This window comes from Chrysochloris asiatica, unplaced genomic scaffold (assembly GCF_000296735.1).
Source record: "Chrysochloris asiatica unplaced genomic scaffold, ChrAsi1.0 scaffold00003, whole genome shotgun sequence".
Lineage (NCBI taxonomy): Eukaryota > Metazoa > Chordata > Mammalia > Afrosoricida > Chrysochloridae > Chrysochloris > Chrysochloris asiatica.
In genome coordinates this window covers 42983601-43006342 of record NW_006408521.1, presented here as the reverse complement: position 1 = coordinate 43006342, position 22742 = coordinate 42983601, and the positions used below count along the sequence as shown (strand labels likewise).

The 22742-nt window shown below is 41.3% G+C and overlaps 1 protein-coding gene across 1 annotated transcript in view; it reads right to left on the bottom strand.

The window, feature by feature from the left end:
- Positions 1–4825: 4825 nt before the first annotated feature.
- The window catches only part of PLEKHS1 (pleckstrin homology domain containing, family S member 1), a 23808-nt gene continuing 5891 nt past the window's right edge, over positions 4826–22742 (bottom strand). The window contains exons 4-12 of the mRNA XM_006831486.1: positions 21794–21928; positions 20341–20416; positions 19401–19517; positions 17338–17460; positions 13898–14004; positions 13240–13404; positions 11640–11741; positions 6847–6982; positions 4826–5005 (exon numbers count right to left, since the gene is read on the bottom strand). Of these exons, the coding sequence (XP_006831549.1) occupies positions 4826–5005; positions 6847–6982; positions 11640–11741; positions 13240–13404; positions 13898–14004; positions 17338–17460; positions 19401–19517; positions 20341–20416; positions 21794–21928 (1141 nt within the window). The remainder of the gene's footprint in view (positions 5006–6846; positions 6983–11639; positions 11742–13239; positions 13405–13897; positions 14005–17337; positions 17461–19400; positions 19518–20340; positions 20417–21793; positions 21929–22742) is intronic.

Below are 22742 nucleotides of genomic sequence, written 5' to 3'. Positions count from 1 at the left end.
TGGATTCCTGGTGTGGCGCCGTGGGTTAATGCGCCAGACTGCAAAGCCATTTGAACTGCAAGGTCGGCAGTTCAAGCTCACCAGCTGCTCCTTGGAAACCCTATACAGGGTTGCTATGGATCGGAACCGACTCGACAGCACTTGACAACAACAACATAGTTAGAACAAGCTGCATCCTCAGCTCTCCCAGCCCAGGTGAGTTTCTCCACATGACTGGGCTGTGGTTTCCTCCCCAGAGACACTAAAGGTTCAAGATGAGATAGCCAAGAATAGCTCTGGTCCATTCTCACTATGAATAGGGTCATACTCACAGGGACAACTGGGCAAATGTCGGGGACCTGCCTTGACAGGGAAGTTTGGTTCACGAAGTAGTGAGATCTGGCAGTGAAAGAGATAGAAAAAGAGTATACACAAAGACGTGACGAGAGAGACAAAGAGACACCCTGAGACCAGAGTGGATGCAAGACTGGCAGGCAGACCCTGGATTGCAGGCATCATGGCCCTGCAGGCAGTAATGCATGCAGGGTTCCATCTGCATCCGTCTTTTATTTCAGGGAAGGATTTTACACAAAGGAAGAAGGGGATTATTAAGACAGGGTACAGAAATGAAATGTGATTAATTGTTCAAAACAGGACACAATAATTTACAGGAACAAATTCTAAAATATACATTGCAAATGGTCTTAATAATCTAACATCCTTAATTTTCCAAAAATTCAAGCAAATTGTTATAAATTACTTTTTAGGTTCAAATCTTAAGGCAGCGACTCAAGGTTTCTCAAGGCTAATTAACATACCTATAGCACTTAATCTCGAATGGGTAAAGGTGAAAAAGGATTTAAAAGGTCTGAAGAGAGTCAAGCTGTTTCAGCTACCTGGCTTAGGCTTTCAGGAGGAAGAAGGATCTCTAGGTTAATGGATTACACCTGAGGAACGATTTGAGGAGGTTGTCACTATTATTCCTTGAACAATACTCTGGATTCGCCAATCTACTTTGAGTGAATTCCTCAGGCGGATTGTCTTCAGAGCCTCTTTGCGGAATCTCAGCAAACCTGCCTTTGGAACGTTTACGGCCTCGGCTTTAGAAGAGGTTTTGGTTTTAATATTTGTCCATGGGTATCCAGGGCTCATGTATTAAGTTACTATCAAATGTAACTGAATAATTTGATAAAGAACAGTTTGGACACGCTTGCCAGGTGGCCAGAGTTTGTTCCTCAGAGAGATTTGTTCCCAGGACCCTACGCACTGCCAACACAGTGGAGACATTAAGAGAGGCACATAAAAAACCATTTTCTCAGAAGCTACAATTACTGGAGTTAGAAGCATTAGAAGCATAGAATGAATAATAAGACCAGAGAATATTATACAGAGGTAACCCAACAGTGAGTTCGTAAAAGCCTATGAACCCGGACGTCAGGAGGACACTTCCTTGGCCCTCAGGGTCCCTGTGAACCCGGGACGTCAGGAGGTCACTTCCTTTGGCCCTCAGGGTCTCTGACTAGCCATCCTGAGTGGGGCCATCATGTAGGATTTTTGTTCATGACACAGGGCCTCAACATCTCAGTGCTTTGCGGTCCCCAACAGGCAAATCACTCTTCATTCTCTATTCCCATCTTCATCTCCCACACCCACATTCATCCACATGAATTAGGTTGGAATGAACATTAAGGGCAGTTTTGAAAGGTTACAAAGAGTATTATGCATTGTGGGCAGGTGGAGTTGTGGCCATGGATGGCCAGAATGTGAGGAGGTCTTACAGTCCCCTTAGCTATGTAAGGGGAAAGGACACCAAAAGCTGGGGTCTGGAGTGAACGGCATGATCACTAGGCTGCTGGGCCAGCTCAGTTTCAAGCTTCCTGTGGGGATTCTGCCATTGTTAAGTGACTGGTCTCTGGCCTCCAACTCCCACTCTAGACAAGGTGAGGGACAGAGGAATTAAATGGGATGATGAAGCGTGGCCCACAGAAATGTCTTTGTCTGAAATCAAAACCTCTCAGATTCTTTCTGCTCTTCAACCACCTAAAAGCACCTAAAGGTGGAACCAAGTCAGAGTATTCTTCTGGTCAGTGGTTACGGCACTCCCCAAATCACAGAGAACAGTGAGCGAACACTAGGCTTCTCAGAGCCCTCAGGGAAATGATTCTGTTTTTGGAGAGGTAGTAGATAGTCATTGGCCTCTTTCAGAATCTATTGAATACTATGTACTCTCCTCCCTTAAAAACTCCCATGTGCAAACGCCATGCTCTGCAGGCTTTCGAAAAACTCATATGCCTCTCCACGTGACCCCTAGATAATGCTTCATAACATGTGCTCCCTGGTTCACTTGAATTAGAATCACGGGGTGCAGTGGGGGGTAAGGGGAGGCTGGTCATTAGACTGAAGATTCCAGGGCTCCACACCCAACCTACTGAGTCAGACTCTTTAGGTTAAGAGGACCTTGGAATCTCTCCAGACTTCCTTTTGGGAATAAACCTTGTTGTGGGAGAGTCCCTTGGGTAGGGTTTTTGTAACAAGCAGCCAAGATGACTCTGCTGTGGACAGAAAGCTCTTGTATTCAGAGAGCATCCGGAGCAGACTCTCTAGTGTCAGAGTGTTGTTGTTGTTGTTGTTAAGTGCTGTTGAGTTGGAGTACTGTATTTGTATCCTAGCACTGCTTTGAGCTTTAGGCCTGAGCCTCTTCAGCTCAGTGAAGGGGCTGAAGTACTTGGAGGCTCAACTTCATCACTTCTCTCATCTGACATTGATGTGCAGCCTTCTGGACCAAATGGGCCAAGCATCTTAGGGCCTCTGTCCACATTTTTGGTTGTGTATCTGTCCACATTGTTGGTTATCAGATGGTTTTACCTTAGTGATTTCTTTCATTTCCTTTACTGAAGTGGCTTGGTTTCAAACTTGTGAAGTTTTATTTTATTTTTTCATCTTTATTTTCCAAACTGGTATTTTATTTTGTATTAGAAAACTGACATAGACTCCTTTCAAACAAAAGCAAAAAGCAAACAGTAAAAATAAGCATTATAGAAATGTCATCCCTCCCCACAATCGACTCCAATCCTACTTCTCAGAGATGATTCCTAGGAACAATGTGATATATATGTTCTTTTAGACTTAAAAATAAAATAAAAAGCATCTTCAACTGCAGCCGGAACATAAATAACATTTGTTGTTGTTGTTATGTGCCGTGGAGTCGGAACCGACCCATAGCGACCCTGTACAGGGTTTCCGAGGGTGTAAATCTTTACGGGAGCAGAAAGCCTCATCTTTCTCCCACGGAGCAGCTGGTAGTTTCGAACTGCTGACCTTGCGGTTCACAGCCCGAGTCGTAACCACTACGCTACCAGAGCTCCTTTGTTGTTGTTGTTGTTAAGTGCCGTCGAGTCAGTTCCGACCCATAGCGACCCTGTACAGGGTTTCCGAGGGTGTAAATCCTTACGGGAGTAGAAAGCCTCATCTTTCTCCCGCGGAGCGGCTGGTAGTTTCGAACCGCTGACCTTAAGGTTCGCAGCCCGATTCGTAACCACTACGCTACCAGAGCTCCTTTAGTGGGTGCTTATTACATATCAGGCCATGTGCTGAATGCTGAGCGTACATCATAGAAACCACACAACAACCCTGTGAAGTATTTTGTGTGTGTGTGTTGTGTGCCACTGAGTCAGTCTGACTCGTAGCGACCCTGTATAGAGAAAGGCCCCCTCAGTGAGATGGACTGACACAGTGGCAAGAACAAGGGGCTCAAACATCACAACACTTGTGAGGATGCTGATGGAGCAATGTTTTGTTCTGTGGTACATAGGGTCGCCATGACAGATTTGACAACACTGCTATTTCCTTGTTTCATTTTAAGATTTGGTGGAAATCTTTTCATAACTGTGCCTGTGGAACATTTTCACATCTGCAGAGTGCTCAGTTACATGAAGTCATCACACACTTAAGCATTTTTTGGGAAAAGAGAAATATTTGAATGTCTCTTCTGAATCTGAAGGACTTTTGATATTTAAATCTAAATACAAAGTGAGGATCAAAACATCTGTTTCTCAGAGCTAGGTTTAGATTCTTGGTTTTGCCACTAAATAGCTATGGAAGTTGGAGCCACATTCATCTTTCAAAACCTAACTTTCTTCTCTTGCAAAATGAGGTCATGTTAAAATATGCTTTCTGAAGCCCACTTTTGTTCTAACATTCCCTGATATAATTAGTGTTTGGCACTCTGACTTATTTTCCTTATTTAGGGGAAAAATGGATAATTAGTTAAATAATTAAGACCTTTTGAACTTAGAAGTGCTAAGTAGCTCTTTCATTACTTATGGAGCAAGCGGATCTTTGCTGGATATGACCTTAAACTGCTTTAACTTCTAAAATAGTTACTAGATTCTTTAGAAAAAACAAGAGAAATATTGAATCCAAGAGGCCCTTCTGTCTCAGCATATGGGCATGGGATGAGGGAGCAGGAGGTACTTGGGAAGAGTGATATGGAAGCTCTAGGGAATCTGTCTTCCTGGAATGAGTATTTCCAGCTGTAGGTTCTCCAACAAAGAAGGAATTGTGTAGCCCACAACCTCAGCAGTACATTTGAGCCGAGAGACTTACCTAATCTATGCTTGTAGCATTTGAGATAAGAAGGTCTGACATCACTTTGTTACATAGTCATTTTCTCACTTGATACTGTCAACCTTCCCAATAAAAGAGCCTGGGAGGGCATGGTGATCCCACTCTTAGGACAGAGATGCAGAACTTAAGAGAAGTGTGCCCATATCCTGTGTTGAGAGGCTGATCCTGGTACAAAGGCAAGGTCTCAATCCCTGTTCCGCTGTGGTGGGTCCTTGGTTTGCTACTGTCTAGTTTCTTTCGGATGACTCTTTCTGATGGCTGGACATCTCTTTGGTGCCCTCTGCAGTCCAGAATTTTCCAGATGAACAGGTGCAATGACCTGGTATTTTAATGGGCACGAACATGCGATAGCATGGAATTTTGCTGAATTTGGGATCCGACCGATGGTGAGTTTTACTTTCTAAAACAAAGGAAATAAAGGACATTAAATGACTAAAGATTATCCTTCTGAGTGTTTGTTCTTAGTTTGTCCTCATTCACAATGTCAAACTGCTTTTGAAGAACATCCCTTCATCTACAGTCTACGAGAAGAGGAAGCCAGTGGGGACGTGTGTAGATAATGGGACATACTGAAATTAGCATTTACCATGTCTCTTGCACCCAGTAATCTGTGAGTTCCTTGAATTTAGGCTGAGGCTACTTTTGTAGCTCTAGAAAATGACCCCAGTACCCAGTAGAGTTCATGTTCAATAAATGGTGAATGAATGATACCTAGGTTTACTCCTTGCTCTGTCACCATAGTTATATAACTTAAGCAACTTACTTATCCTCATTGGCCTCCCAATTTACATAACAGTGATAATATTATTTGTCTAAACAACAAAGTTATTGTGTGACTCATAAGAGATACCCAAATGCATTGTTGTCAAGTCAATTCCAAGTTTTAGTGACTCTGTAAGACAGACTAGAACTGACCCTAGGGTTCTCAGACTGTCATCTTTACAGAAGCAGACCGCCATATTGGTCTCCTATGGAGTGGCTGGTGGCTTCCAACTGCTGACTTTCTGGTTAGCAGCGGGGTGCTTTAACCACAGTGCCATTATGCAAAAGAGATAAAACATATAAAACTATAAAGTCTCAGTTGTTGTTTTTGTTGTTAAGTGCCGTCGAGTGGGTTCTGACCCATAGCGACACTGTATAGGGTTTCTGAGGAGTGACTGGTGAACTGGAACCACAGACCTTGCAGTTCAAACGGCTTTGCAATCTGGTGCATTAACCCACAGCACCACACCAGGACTTCATATAGAAGGAAATTGGGAAATCACCTAAATCAGTGATTTTCAGAAATTTTAAGCCAATGAACCATTTCTTCAAGGAAAACACATTAAAATGTGTATTTTAATGTGATGTAATTTAATGTGATGTAAACACATTAAAATAGCATGGGAAAGTCCATTCTATAAAAGACAAATGGTAAATGTGAACACCTGGCACCCTTTGCTCCCACTGCCCCAGAGGCCCAAGAGCCATTTGAAAACCAGCTCTCTCACTTTAGAGAGAAGAGACTGAAGCTCAGGGAACAGAAGGGCTTTTCCCAAGGTCACACGGATAGTTAGAAGTCAAAGCAGAACAGGGAAAGAACTAGCAATTTAGACACCTGCCTAGTAGGTGGGTACCATGGCTAACACTTGAAAACCATGCATGCTCAGTATATACATCAACACATTTTACTTCTTACAATAACTTTATGAAGATGGTAAGGCTATTGAGACTAAGAGAAGAGGAAACTGATTCTTAAAGGGAGGAGCTTGTCCAGCATCCCTCAGCTAGTAGTAGCAGAAGAAAAAATAAGTAACTGAAACTATCATCTCATCTGTGCCTTCTCTGTTGTGAGCACATTGCATACATTATCTCATATAATACTCTAACGACTATGAGGTTACTCGCATAATCCCTAATTTTGCAGAAGAGAAAGCACCAAGGCCCAAATTGTTCAAGCAGCTGGAATTCAACATGAGCCCACTGGACTCTCCTGAAAGATATTTTTGCCCCATCACACTGCTTCCAAAGTCCTTAGTCCAGATGTTCTGTCTCCTCACCCAGTGTGCTTTCCAGACGTCGCTTTATAGGAAAGAATTTTGAACTAGTCCTAGAATAGCATTCTGTCATTTCCACTTAGCAGCTAAAGAAGAGTCCCATTTGGATTCAGAGCACTGTTCAATCTCCCGTCAAAGACCCTGGCCTTGTTCCTTCAGGCTCTGGCTCTGCCTTGCCCTGGCCTGGGCTGTTAGCAGGACTTACCTCCTTTTGGATGGACCTGCTGAGAAACAAGGAGACCTCTTCCAGGCTCTCTGGCTTCAGGTCATTCACGGCCAAGAGGTGATCTCCATGGCAAAACAAGCAACCAAGGTGCTGGGGGCCGACCCACTGGGTCACACTGCAAGGAAATATAGCACTCAGCAGAGTGTGAGACTCAGGGTCCAGGGGCACATGTGGACTTCTCACTGTGCCCCATTTTGTTCGTTAACTATGCTGTACCCCATCTGAAGAGGGCTGCCTCCTTTTTCTGTCTGGAATATCCTTTCCTTTTGGAATATCCACTCCTTTTGAATCCTGATCCTTTCTCCTAAACTCAGCTTAAATCATACCATCTTTACGAAATCCTCCTCCCATGCACTTCGCCTGCTGTAATTAATCTCCTCTGTCCCCGTCCTTCTATTGCACTCTGTAATACCTCATGTTGTTGTTAAGTGCCATCAAGTCGGTTCTGACCCATAGCAACCCTGTATAGGGTTTCCGAGGAGTGACTGGTGAGCTTGAACTGCCACCCTTGCAGTTCAAACTGGCTTTGCAGTCCAGAGCATTAACACACAATGCCACACCAGGACTCTGATGTAAACACATTAAAATAGCATGCATTTTATGTTTACTCAACAATGTGGCCATCTTTCCATCAGGCCATGAGATCCTGGAAGTGCCATGTTACTTAAAAAATATAAATATTTGTAATCCCATGGAGTCCTGGTGGGGCATGGTAGGATAAATACTGGATCACAAGGTTGGTTTGAACTGCAAGGTTGCTGGTTCAAGCTCACCAGCCACTTCTCAGAAATCCTATACAGGGTCGCTATGGGTCAAAACCTACTTGACAATACTTAAAAACAACAACAAATAACCCCATAGTTCCAAGTGGGCAAGAATGCTCAGAAATTGTTTGTAGGAAGTGAGCACATAATGATCACATTGTTGTTGTTAAGTGCCATCGAGTTGGTTCTGACCCATAATGACCTTGTATAAGGTTCCGAGGAGCATCTGGTGAGCTTGGACTGCCGATGTTGCAGTTTAAATAGCTCTGCAGTCTGGCACATTAACCCACAGTGCCACACCAAGACTCCAAAGATCACATAAGAAGATTTAAAAACAAATAAAAGATCAAGTTTAGGCACAGAGCTGTGCATGGTTCTGTTAAAGATTTGCTACGCTTTAGATTGTGGGAAGTTTGGAAAATTGGGAGGTTGTGCTTCCTATCTTCTTAGAACTCACAAAATAATTTGTGATGTTATGGGTTGAATTTGTTGCTTTTTAAAAGTGCCATTAAGTAGGTTCCAACTCATAACAATGCAGTATACCGTTTCTGAGGAATAGTGGGTGGGTTTGAACTGCCAACCTTGTGGTTTGCAGACCAGTGTTGATCCTACAGTGCCACACCAGGATTGAATTATATCCCCCAAAATATGTTGTAAATCCTAACTTTTACGTCTGTGGATTATAGCCACATAATCCCATTTGAGAATATATATGAGCTATCTTTGTTATGTTAATGAGGCAGAGTTTGTGTGGTGTGTAATCTGAATAAATGTCTTCTGAGATACAAAGCTAGCAAGCATTTATGGGGAAGAGGGATGTCAAGCCACATGAAGATTATCCAGAAGTAGAACTCAAAGTGACAAGGACCTTCCTCCACAGCCAACACAGAGAGCAAGCCGTTCCCTACAGCCAACACCTTGAATTTGGAATTCTAAACTGTGAGCAAAAGGTCATTAAAAAGACAGGAAAGAAAGAAAAGACAAAAATGGATATCAGAAGAGACTGTGAAACTTGCTCTCCAGCATAGATATGCTAAAATGAATGGAAGAAATGAGAAAATAAAAGAGCTGAAAAGAAATTTCAAAGGGCAACTTGAAAAGATAATGTCAAGTATTATAAGGAAACATGCAAAGACCTGGAGTTAGAAAGCTAAAAGGGAAGAGCACACTCAGCATTTCTCAAGATAAAAGAACCGAAGGAAAAATTCAAGCTTCAATTTTTAATATTAAAAGATTCCGTAGGCAAAATATTAAATGATGCAGAAAGCATCAAAAGAAGATGAAAGGTATACACAGTCACTATACCAAAACGAAATGGTTGATGTTCAGCCATTTCAAGAGGTAGCATATTTCAAGAACTGATAGTACTAAAGGAAGAAGTCCGAGCTGCACTGAAGGCATTGGAGAAAAGCAAGGGACCAGGAACTGACAGAATACAAACTGTCCTCTTTCAAAAAACTGATGCAGCAATGGAGGCACTCACTCAACTGTGCCAAGAAATTTGGAAGACAGCTACATGGCCAAGTGATTGGAAGAGATTCATATTTGTGTCCATTTCTAAGTGAGGTGACCCAACAGAATGTGGAAATCATCAAACAATAGCATTGATATAAGATGCAAGTAAAATTTTGCTGAAGATCATTAAAAAATGGTTGCAATAGTACATTGCCAGGGAACTACCAGAAACTCAAGCCAGATTTAGAGGAGGACTTGGAATGAAGGCTATTATTGCTGACGTCAGATGGATCTTGGAATGTCCAGAATATCAGAAAGATGTTTACTTGTGCTTTATTGACTATGCAAAGGCTTTCAACTATGTGGATCATGACAAGCTATGGATAACTTTGCTAAGATTGGGTGTTCCTGAATTTTTGATTGTGCTCATGAGGAATCTGTGCATAGACCAAGAACCAGTTGTTCTAACAGAAGAAGGGGATACCGAATGATTTTAAATCAAGGGAGGTATGTGTCAGGGTTGTATTCTTTCACTATATGAGATTATTCAATCTTATTCATATTTATGCTAAGTAAAAAATCCTAGTAGCTGAATTATATGAAGAAAACTATGCCATCAGGATTGGAGGAAGACTCATTAACAACCAGTGATACACAGATGATATAACCTTGCTTACTGGAAACCAAGAGGACTTAAAATCCTTACTGATAAAGATCAAAGACCACAGCTTTTGGTATGGATTGCATCTCAATGTGAAGAAAACAAAAATCCTCACCACTGAACCAACAACAAATAAAATCATGAAAAATGGAGAAAAGATTGAAGTTATCCAAGACTTCATTTTGCTTGGATCTACAATTAATACTCAAGAAATCAATGTACTGCATTAGGCAAATCTGCTGCACAAGAACTCTTTAAAGTGTTCAAGAACAAAGATATCAGTTTGAGGACTAAGGTGCTCCTGACCCAAATCTTGGTATTTTCAGTAGCCTCATATGTATGTGAAAGATGGACAATGAATAAGGAAGATCACAGAAGAATTGATGCATTTGAAATATGGTGTTGGAGAAGAATATTCAAAGTACCATCAACTGCCAGAAAAACAAACAAATCTGTCTTGGAAGAAATACAGACAGACTGCTCCTTTGAAGCAAGGATGGCAACACTTCATCCCTCATACTTTGGACATTTTATCAGGAGGGACCAGTCCTTGGAGAAGGACATCATGCTTGGTAAAGTGAAGGGTCAACGAGAAAGAGTAAGACCCCCAATGATGTGTATTGGCACAGTGACAGCAGCAATGGGCTCAAGTGTAACAACCATTTTGAGGAAGGCATGAGCCTGCATAGTGTATCATTCTGTTGTTCCTAGGGTCGCTAGGAGTGAGAGCTGACTCGGTGGCACCTAATGACAGCAACAAACCATGACATAATAATGTTCTGTTTGTTAAAGCCACCCACACGTCGTATATCTGGTATAGCTGCACTAGAGAACTGAAACAGGGAAAATAATATACTGGTACTTTACATTAAAACTTTTGTTGTTGTTGTTAAGTGCTATCAAGTTGGTTCTAACTCAATGACACTGTATCGGGTTTCCAAGGAGCAACTGGTGAGTTTGAACCACCGACCTTGTGGTTCAAACCAATTTTGTTGTCCAGGTGCATTAACCCACAGTGCCACACCAGGACTCCTTAAAGGGTTTACTCTCCTTTCAAAATGTGATCTTGCACCAAAATGAATTGCCAACTCCTTAAGATTATTTAGAATCCAGTAGACAATGGTGTGGCGCTGTGGATTAATGCGCCAGACTGCAAAGCCGTTTGAATTACAAGGTTGGTGGTTCAAGCTCACCAGCAGCTCCTCAGAAACCCTATACAGGGTCACTATGAGTCAGAATTGACTCAACAGCACTTAACAACAACTTAACAGACATGATTACTTTAAGAATATGGTCTGCCACACAATCCTTTGTATCCGACCAGCAGATTTTAGATGGCTTTAGAAAGTCTTCAGCCTGACATGGGGTCCTGGCACAGCACTGTAGGATACTTTTAGTAAGCCCATTGGCCTGCTAGCTGTAAGGTCAGCAGTTCAAACCCATCCGCTGCTCCTTGGAATCCCTATGCAGGATCACTATGAGTCAGACCCGACTCCACAGCACTTAACACCACCAACAACAACAGGCCCTGATGTGTCTTCTCCTTTTAGACTTTTGATTTTTGGTGACTTCATTGGCTTTATTTATTTATTAAATACTCATTGTGCATTGATTGGAAATGATTTCCTTGAATCACACATACTTCCAGCCCACTCCCCCTACTTTAAGACATTAGAAACATGGTACTTCCTGGTTTTTAGGTCTTACCCTACCCACCCACTTCCTGGCTGACTGCCGCCCTAGACAACAAGATTCTTGGTTTTGTCAGACTCAATGGAAGACCCTTTGTGACAACAGCCAAACAGAAGTCCATGCTTCCAAATAGTGTTCAAGATTAGATTCATATCTGTCAACCCCATTTCTAACCCACAGCACTCAAATCTCTGACATACCATATCCGGCCTGCAGCTTCTATGAGAGCAAGATAATTTATGGCGTCGGAAGGAGAAAGGAACACATCTAGTTTCTTCACTTGACATTCATCAGGGATGTTACTATGAGAGAAGACATTTATAGAAGTCATATCAGGTAATTGGCCCTGGGTCTGAACTGTGCTTTCTGAGTAGAGTCCTTTATTTTTCTTTTTTTTAATGTGGTAAAAAGAATATATAACGTAATGTTTTCCATAGTAACCATTTCCAAATGTCCTGTCCAGTGGTATTAGTCACATTTCCAAAGTTGTGCAACCATCACCACTATTTGTTTCCAAAAGTTTTCAACACCTCAAACAGAAACCCTGCACCCATTAAGCAAGAACTCTCCATTTGTCTATCCCCTGGTAGCCACTAATCCACTTTTTGTCTCAATTTGCTTTTCTAGTCTAGATATTTCATATAAATCAGTTCATAGAATGGTTGTCCTTTCATGGTCGTCTTATTTCGCTGAGCATAATGTAGCATAGTGGTTATGAATTGGGCTGCGGACCACAAGGTCAGCAGTTCGAAACTACCAGCTGTTCCGCAGGAGAAAGATGAGGCTTTCTGCTCCTGTAAAGATTTCCAGCCTCAGAAACCCTGTACAGGGTCACTGTGAGTTGGAACTGACTCCACGGCACATAACCACCACGACCACGAATGTTTTCTAAGTCCATTGATGTCACAGAATGTATTAAAACTTCATTTCTTTTTGTGGTAAAATAATATCCTATTGTATGTTTATACCATATTTTATCCATTTATCTGTTGATACACACTTGGTGTGTTTCCACCCTTGGCTATTGTCAATAATCTTGCAATGAACATCAGAGTTCCTGCTTCAATTCTTTTGAGTATATTCCCAAGTGTCAAATTGCTGGATTCTGAGTAAACTTTTTGCTTCTTACATCTGAGATTATATTTTCTAGTTATCATACTGGCCTAAACATTTAGAGAAAATATGAATCCAAATTACTGAAAAGTGCTCATTAGTGTCCCCTTCCTTAGGATAATGGTAGTGGGTAGTAGACAATGGGGAAGGGCCAAAAATGGACAAAACTAACTACATAACCAGTCTGCAAATTTCTCTTCTGGAAATGATTTTATAGAAGACACTGAGAAGAGTTAAAATTGAGGACAATCACATTATATGTTCTTGTTACTACTTAAGACCTACACATCGCTTTCTAATCTGTAACCAGACCTCATGAGACTTTCATGCCTACAATTATGCTCATGGTAAAATCTGGGTGACATACTACTGAAATCAATTTGGATCCAAAGTTCTAGAACCTGAAATACTAACCAAGGGAGAATTACAAACAAACAAACAAACAAAAAAAGTTGAAAATACCACCTCCATCCCAGGGAACCACTTTGATTCTAGCTTTGTTGTTTACTGTCTTTGGCCAAATCTCAGTGAAATTTTGGCCAACTTGGAAATTTTGAGGAATAACTTTAAAATCTAAATATTGAATAAAAGAGGAAGCATGTCGTGTTCTTAGGGCCCATAAAGTTTTCGAAATTAGAGCTTTACTTGATTAATAGAGACAATTGCACGACAGTTAATGAGGTGGACCCCCTTTTGTCATTTGCGGTCTGTGCTTCTGAACTGGCGGTTGAATGTAATGAGTCATTTTCTGAATCTTGTTCCTGCAGTTGAAGTACAGCATCCTGGGTTTCTGGGAGGACCTGGGATTCCTCTTTGCTCTCAGCAGACTGGTGGGATGTTTCTTTGAAAACACTAGCATATAAAAAGTTAGTACAAACCTTTTTTTAGTAAGTCTACTTACAACTTTCCCTTGTGTGTGAATCAGTATTATTAAATAGCTAACAGCAATGTGAAAACTAACAAGGTCTTGAAGTATGTCTAACCATCAGAATCACAGTGACAGCTAGAATCAAATCCAATAAACTTTCCTTCTAAAAATGGATATGGAATTAAAATAACCCTTTACAGGGGGAGGGTTTGAAGGACAGAAGTGAGAGTGTGAGAGACAATGCAAAATAGAAAATCGTTCCCCAGAAGACAGAAAATGTCCTGAGGATATTACTAGTGGTTTTCTGGGGATAGGGGAAACCATCACCACATTTTCTCATTTTAAAATGACTGACTAATATGTTAAACTCAGTGTATAGTAATGTTTTACATTTGCATATCAACTATTTAAATGAACTGGGTAGTAGCTGTTCAGTTAGCTCATATGTGTGCGTGTACGTATATAAGTTAAACTTACCAAGATTTCATTGACATGTAAAGACACTCAGTTTCTCTGAAGACCTTGTTTGGACTACGGGGTTCAACAGATTCATCAATGTCACTGGAACCAATTGTCTTATCCAACTATAGACAAGAGAAATTGACTTAAGGATGCACTCTAACAATAAGTCAGATACCTTTTCATTTCATTCACTATCCCCTTACATTTTGGCTCTGAACGCTGAAATATTAAGAACACTTGCCACAAAATAAACAGTGGTACTCATTCTAGAAATATCAACCAACCTCACCTACTGGAATCCACAAAGTTTCTGGCAGACCCAACATCCATTTTCTTCTGGATCCCCATGCTCCCCACACAAGTTTTCTATTAGACTAAACTGTGATTTGCTTTTTTGTTTCATCTGTAGGCAGATAGTGGTGTGAACATGTTTTCTCAATCAGGTCTATTGAGGAATTTGTAGTCTAGGTGAGACACAGATGCAGACACAGTGCAGATCTAGCCTAATCTATTGTGCTCCAGGCAGCTCGAATTATTTCAGGGGGTTACGAGGCTTCTAGAAAATACCGTGCTTGGGAAGCCCTCAACTCACCCCTTAGAACTAAGACAGTCATCTGGAACAAGGGTTGTTCAAAACCCCTCAAGGCCTGTCATTAACTCATCATGAACACTTCATTCCAGCCAAGCTATTCTTGTAACTACTCCCCATACCAACTACTATTCCAGTACCCGTGTTCATGTTGTTTCCTTCTCCTACTGAAGTTCACCTTCTGCTTATTGAAGTTGTATGTAGGCTTGGTTGAAGCCCCTCAGCTTCCTCTGACCACTTCAGCCCCTTCTATGAACTTTCATTGCACATTTGCCCTAATTTACTTTTAGCTTAATACTACCGACCATACTGCTAACCCACCAAATCAACCCACTGACATTGAGTTGGTTCCAACTCAGAGCAAAACAACAAATCTTTACGGGAGCAGAAAGCCTCATCTTTCTTCTGAGGAGCAGCTGGTGGGTTTGAACCACAATCCTGCAGTAAGCAGCCCAATGCCTAGGTAAGTAACAAATACCAATCATATAAATTGATACTCAATACATATCAGATTGGCTGGATGATGACAAAGGGATACCTGCCATCACTGTGTCCCAGGGAACACTAGTGCAATAGATATTTTTAGAGAAAGTATGCTACTATGGATAAAGGAGCCTGGGATGTGCTGTGTATTGTATACCTTGTTGGGCTATTGATAATTCACCATTGTATACTAAAGGCTCAGTGGTGAATTCTGCAGTCAAGAAGCCTGTTTAACTTTGGTGTTTCTAAAATTTATTTGACCCCAGGATACTTCTTTTGTGTGAACACATGTTACCATCTTGTAGAAAACGCGCTGAGTTTAGGAAATTCTACAGGGACCCCTTCCTCCCATTTTGATCTTCCTACCCAACCACCTTCATTCTCCTCTCTCAACAGTCTTCCTGAAATATATATGCTGGGCTACTCAATGCCATCAAGTTGATTTGGATACACAGAGACCCTTTTGTTGTTAAGTGCTGTCCAGTGGTTCATAGCGACCCTATATAGAGTTTCTGAGGAGCAGATGGTAGGTTTGAACTGCCGACCCTATGGTTAGCAGTCCAGTGCTTATCCTACAGTACCATATAAGGACTCCAGAGACCTTTTTAGGACAGGGTAAAACTTCCACATAAAGGTTCCTTAAGTTTTAAATCTTAACAGAAGCAGACTGCCACATCTTTCTCCCATAGAGTGGCTGGTGGACTCAAACCACTGATGCTTCAGTTAACAGCTGAGTGCTTAACCAATGTGCCACCAGAGCTCCTTGGGTAATAATACTTGAAGATAACTCACTGTCTCCCTGCTGCCAACAAAACGAAGTCAGTTTGGGCCTTCTATATCCATCCGGGAGACAGATAAGCATTTCTGTTTCTGCAAAGATGTACAGCCTCGGAAACCCTATACAGGCTTACTCTAAGTCAGAACTGACTTGGTGACATATAACAACAACAAGAACATAGTCATCATACTGATACAGACCAAAGACTGTAACCTTCAATTGCACCGCAAAGTAGACAAAAATCCTCACAACCAGATCAATAGGTAACATCATGATAAACAGATAATATTGAATTTGTCAGAGATTTTATCTTGCTTGGATCCACAATCAATGCCCCATGGAAGCAGCAGTCAAGAAATCCAACTGCATTACATTAGGCACATCTGTTGCAAAAGATCTCTTTAAAGTGTTAAAGAGCAAAGATTAGATTTCAGTTTGAGGATTAAGGTGCTCTTGACCCAAGCCATTGTTTTTCAGCGGCCTTATGTGCATGTGAAAGTTGGACAATGAATAAAGAAGACTGGAGAAGAATCAGTGTACTTGAATTATGGTGTCGGCAAAGAAATACTGAAAGTTCTATGACCTTCCAGAAGAACCAACAAATCTGTTTTGGGAGAGGTTCAGCCAGAATGCTCCATAGGAGCAAGGATGGTAAGATTTCCTCTCATACATTTGACGTTTGTCAGGAGGGACCAGTCCTCGGAGAAGGACATCGTTCTTGGTAAAGTGGAGGGTCATTGAAAAAGAGGAAGACCTTCAACGAGATGGATCGACAAAGTGGCAGCAGCTATGGGCTCAAGCCTAACACTTGTGAGGCTGGTACAGGGCTGGGCACAGGATCACTGTGAGTCAGAACCCACTCAGCAACACCTCAGAACAACAACATATCTATCATGGTCTGCCTCTTTTTTTCTGTTTTATGCCCCACGGTGGCCATTCATTCACGTTACGTCCCAGCCTGAGAGAATTTTGTGCCATATCCAGTTCGAATACCACTTCTTCTTTGACATCTTCCCTGACTCCTATGAAGAGACGTAACTTTTCTATTGTTCCTGAGCACTTTCCCATGTCTCTTGTGTTGCATGATCATGTGGTAACTGATAAGACTGATAGGGTTCTGAAGGCAGGAGTAATGCTAGGCTTATTGCAGTAGCTGCCATACCTAGCTCCCAGCACACAGAAGGCACTCAGTGAGGGGTTTCAGTTAGTTAATTGACTGGTAGGGGGTCACATGGTTTATAACCCAAGAAATTTTATCTACATCATTCTTTCTGCACGAACATCTTCCATCAACTCTCAGGTCCCAAGTTTATCCACTGTTCAAATACAGTCAACTGTCATCCATTCCCTGGTGTTCTTGGCTGGCAATCAGCTCTCTCCCACTCCTCATGCATTCCCATTGAATTGTGTGAGTACCTCTCTTCAGCATGGAGACCTTTACTTGTGTTACAGTTGTCTCCTATTCAGGTGTCAGTGCTGTGAGTACATCATCTGTATCTGACTCGCTTCTGAGTCCCCACTGAGCCCAGCCTAGTGTCTCAGGAATAGTAGTACTTAGTGTCTATTTGTTGGAAGACAAAATGATCAATAGCTGGAAAGAGTTACCTCTAAAAGAACACTCCGGGGACTAATATAATAATTCTCTTCTTCATCTTGAGTGGTCTCTGGAGAGAAATCTTGTGGAAGAGTTGCTTTCCCGAATCCTGAAGAACTGTTTTCCATGAAATGCTGAATAAAGAGATGAAGACAGAATTGAATCACTGTTTTTCTATTTCTTGGCAAGAAACAGAATTAAGCCACATGCTTTCTCTAAAAGCTGTGAAAGACTAGTTGGGTTGAGAATTGTGTTGTATCCAGAAGTCCACACATCTTGAACTTTCCTCCTATCCTGAGTCACCACTTATGTAACAAAATAGAGGCAGTATTCTTTACCATGGGGAGATCTAGGGTCTCTATAGGAAAAACACTGGGCTGCTAACCACAAGGCCGGTGGGTCAAACCCACCAGCAGCTCCTCAGAAACCAAATAACAGGGTCGCTATGAGTCAGAGCTGACTCCATGGCCCTTAACAACACTGGGAGCTGTAACTTAGAATAAGTGTTTTTCTCCCATGGGTGGTATTCTAAGTCACTAAGTTCTGTCATAGAGTCTGTACCCCCCGGACTCCATCTTGTTATCATCTGGGGTCATCTGAAAAAGTAATTAGCCCAACATCAAGACAATGCATATCTCCTTTTCCTGTTCAATATTCCTCTTTTGTGTTCTGCTCACATATTTCTAGTGTTTCCATAGCAATGTAATTTGGTAGTGCTAGTCATGTGATAGCATGAATTATAGGCTTCAAGGTGATCTAGGTTCAACCAATTCTTGCTTTCCCTTTCTCAATAGAAGTGATATTTCACTAATGTAGCTACTTTGCATGGCAGGAAAATTGTTATATATTCAATTTAATTCTACCAAGAACAGTGTCTTAGAGCAGGGTTTTTAAAAAAGAATTCTGAATGTTCTCTAGGAAGTCCTTGAAAAAAGTTTATTACTATTATTTAAAGAATATATTTAAGCTTATGCCCATTTTTCAAGCTCCAAGCTCAAGAAGTCAGCAGGCCATGCTGAATTTGGGGTGCAGGAGGGTCACCACTTAATTTCAACAGCAGTAACAGCAACAAAAACAACCAAACAGCAAAAGCCCAGCAAGACAAATTAAACTCTTAATGACGGTGATTGAAAAATCGCTGAATCTGAGTACACAATGTGAAAAGGTAAGAGGACATGACTTTTTCACACCATGTGCTATCTCGAGTGGGGGGATCTTGAGTGAAGAACAAGAGGTATTTGCTAAAAAGGATTAGTATTACAATCCAATTTCAGACCATTTTTGGTATTCGTTAAGGAATAACTGAAGTGAGGTGTTTGACCTGGTGACTTAGATATGCTACAAAAAGCTTTTAAAATAGTTGGAGAGCTGCCAACTAGATAAAATAGGAGTCTGTGCCACATTAAAATGTGTTTGGTACCCAAGAAGAGGGGAGAGTTAGCCATGAAATAGTATTTAGGAGCTGGAACAGGAGATAAAACAAACAAACAAACCTGGACACTTTCATTAATTGTATCCAAAGCAGAAAGAGAAGCCCAAGACAGTTGAGGGGACAGTACAAATTACTTTTGAGGGACAGATGTGTTGAATTTGCTCCCCAGATAGATCTCAGTTCTCCGTATACACTAGGAGAAGCAGACTGATCAGAGTAAATGAAGGAAATTGCTAGGCAGCTCTGCCTTTGACCGAGGAGTACAGATGGTGTGGTAGGAAATCAACTGGTGTTTTGAGACTCTTTTTACAGAGGTAATCTGTGCCCTGTATGTGAAGGACGGAACAAGCTGCCAGCCAAGTCTTTCAGCACATCGTACCCAGACGTGTGTCAAGGAACATCCAAAATAAATGGATGCATTTAGAAGTAGGTGGGGACAAGTGTAAGATGTGAGACATGCTTGTGATATGGAAAGCAGACTTAATATAAGGAAACATTAAGGCTGAGATGCATTCCTACAGTCACTTAGGAATTGAGGAAGGTGGGCAAGGTGCAAATTCAACGGCTAAATGCCAAAATTTTGAAGCCTTGACTGACTCCCTGGAATGGTATCCTGAGAGAGAGTAAGGTGACCCCAATTACCATGTTTGGAATACTGGCTCTTGATGAGATGGAGCTGTCAACCTCTGGTGTACTGAAAGGATCAGGGAAAGGACCAGAGTCTGAAGTGGGCCGTTCATTATCCAAGAAGACACTCGCCTGGTTATGCAAAAGAAATGATGTGATCAGGGCCCGGTTGGTTTCCCTTCTGGAACGAAGCAGCATCTTCCCCACTGGACGCCCTGCCACCAGTCTCTCATCAGAGTGGCCTCACCAAGACAAGAGCGGATCTTGTCTCTATCCTATTCTCAAGCCCTTTTTCCCCTTAGCTGAGTCTGCAAAGAACCCACATTTTGTCTCCTACCCATCTTTTGAACCATTTCCCTCTGCACCCCATCTCCTGTGTAAACGTCTCTTATGTTCTTCTCTTTAACTTTTGTTTCTGTTGTAATCATAGAACAACCTAGATAACACATCAAAAGTCCTCCCAAGAGATCAAAGTTTCATTTATATTAAAAAAAATCTTCCCGAAGGATTTGTGTAAATTAGCAAAGTCCCTTATGAAGTAAATTTAAAACCAAAAGCTACTAGCATTTGTATTAATGTGACATTATGCTAAAAATGCAAGATAGGTGAAAGGTATTTTTATAGCAACCAGCTTAGACTTAATCATAAGTCTTAAAATTATACCTTAAACAACAGTGATGGAAAATACTATAGTTTCAACTATTATTTTTTAAAGAAATGCTACTATTATAACTTTCCCTCCCACAACCACATACAAATCTTAAGTGTCTGTGTTTTAGCTTTCTCTCAAAACAACTTCCTCTATTAGTCATAAAAATAACAAGTGCATACATTTTCTCACTTATTTATTCTTTGTATTAATACCAGTTTCTAATGGGGCAAAAAATGCTAGCATTGTTTCCCTGTGAAGGGGGCTATGTTCGGCAGCCAGTTGTTTTGTTAGAAATATAGTCACCTCCGTGTTCTGATGTGTTGCTTTTATGTCCCGGGAAAATGATGTCATGATGGAAACCCAGTCTTTAATCTTCTTCCTGTTAATAGGAATCAACTTTGAGCCAGCATGTGGCAACAATAGCGCGATGACTCTCCTTTTGAGCCTAAGAAAGATTCTTTTTATTAAGGGTTGAGCAGGCAGTGGGAGCAGGAACCAGGGAAATAAGAACTTTTTCCAGAGCAGCTGAAATGACCCCCTGCCTCCTTACCACCTCCACACTTGCAGACTAGAATTAACCCTCATGTGAAGAAAGCACAGAGAGATGGAAGCAAAGAAGAAACTAATATTAGTAATCACAGGCCTTGGGGCTTGTGGCGTTGACACTGATTTCGTTGTGCTGTCCTGTCAGCGCCGGTTATGCGTTGCTATCCCGGTGTGCCATCTCTTCAGTAACGCATGTACTTATGGAGACTGTGCTGGGACTGAATTCATAGAAATCATTTTTCTTCCCACCTGTTCACTTAAAGGCAATCTAAATGACGGTTTTCATTTGTGTTTTGAGTGATTGAAGCATCAAGTTGCTTCATACTTTAACATCTGATGCTGCCTCCTCTGCTCAGCCGTCTCTTCTGCACCTCAGTTTCTCTGACAAGCAGATAAACACCTATAGAGTCCACTAGACACACCTTAGGATAAGCACTCGACCTCAAGGTCAGTTTGAACTGAAAGTTCAGCTGTTCAAACTCACCAGTGGCCCCTTGCAAATCCTATACAGGGTCACTATGAGTCGGAACCGATTAACAGGACTTAACAACAACAACAACAACAGGCACCTTTGGAATCCTGGTGTGGTGCTGTAGGATAACACTAGACTGCAAGGTCTTTTTGAACCACAAGGTTCAAGCTCACCAGCCACTCCTCAGAAACCCTATGCAGGGTCACTATGTGTTGGACAGACTGGACAGCACTTAACAACAACAGGCACCTTTGCTGGCAGAAACCTCTCTTGAAAATTGGATACTTCTGGGATGAGCATGCAGCTCTTGCTGTTAAGTCTGTTGAGTCGGTTCCAACTCATAGCGACTCTACATAGGGTTTCTGAGAGCAGCTGGTGGGTTTGAACAGCCGACCTTGTGGTTTTCAGTCCAGTGCTGATCCTACAGCGCCACACCAGGAGTCTGGGATGAGCACACTTCCTTCCTAATATAAGTCGCTTAGATAGACGTTTGTTTGGTTTGGGGTTTCTTATTGTTCTGAGGGGTGTGGATTTTAGGTTCAATTACATGGAGCACATCTGGGGTGAGGATGACTTTTAAGGGTATTTGAACAAATAATGAAAATTGTCAAGACAGTGCTTAAGGTTGTGGCCATGGGTTTGTGTTCAACCATATTTACTGTTCTTTCATTTAAAGAGTTTATTTAAAATACGGATTATTTTATACACAGAGCCTCTCTGTGCTATGTTGCTACTCACCTGTCTTGACCAATGAGAAAATAATCTCTGTTAATGGTTCGAATGGACATCACCTCTTCAGGGTTGCATCTGAACATCTTACGGACAGCTTGCATTTTTTCATAGTCTTTTATCCCAACTTCGACCCTAGAATTTCTGTGAGGTATAGACAAAGTATGAAGCAGATGTAAATACAAAATCTGGAAGAAAATGGACCTAGTATTTTATGTTATTGTTGTTAAGTGCTGATGTGTTGATTCCAACTCAAAGCAATCCTGTATAGGGTTTCCAAGGAGTGGCTGGTGAGGTTTGAACCGCTCACCTTGTGTTTAGCAGTCCAGTGCTTATCTTACAGATTCAAACTCAACAAAATGTTAAAGTTACTTGGTAAGTATTTTGAAGATTGCATAATACGTTTAGAAAGTAGGTTTGACTCTGGTTCACTCACTAACTGAAAATATCTTGTTTAGCCTGAAGTTTAATCCAAACATTCCTATGTTACTTTGATTCTTGGTTCCACAGATCGCTGTATGGCATTCTTTTTTTTGTTGTTGTTCATAATTTCCTAAGGGGGGCAAAGTATTTTAAAATAATCCATGTTGACTTTATGAAATAATTTCATCTGCTGTCTTTCATCCACACTGTTTAAAGAGTTGGAAAATTGAGAACAAAGGAAATAAATCAAGTCCTTCCTAACAAAATGTTTATTAATTAAAATTTTATCAATAATATGGAGTATGAAGTATTTTAGCTCTCATATTTTCTAAGTACTTGCCATTTGATCTCCCTTTTAGGAACATTACAGTGAAATGAGTTTGAAGCCTTTGGTTTCTTCCACCAAATATCTACACTTCAACTGGCATTCAACTTGTTTGCAGTTGTTACTGTTTACTGTGGAAGTGTGCTGGACTTGGATACGCACTGGTTAATTTCGATGGACTTGGATACGCACTGGTTAATTTCGATGGAC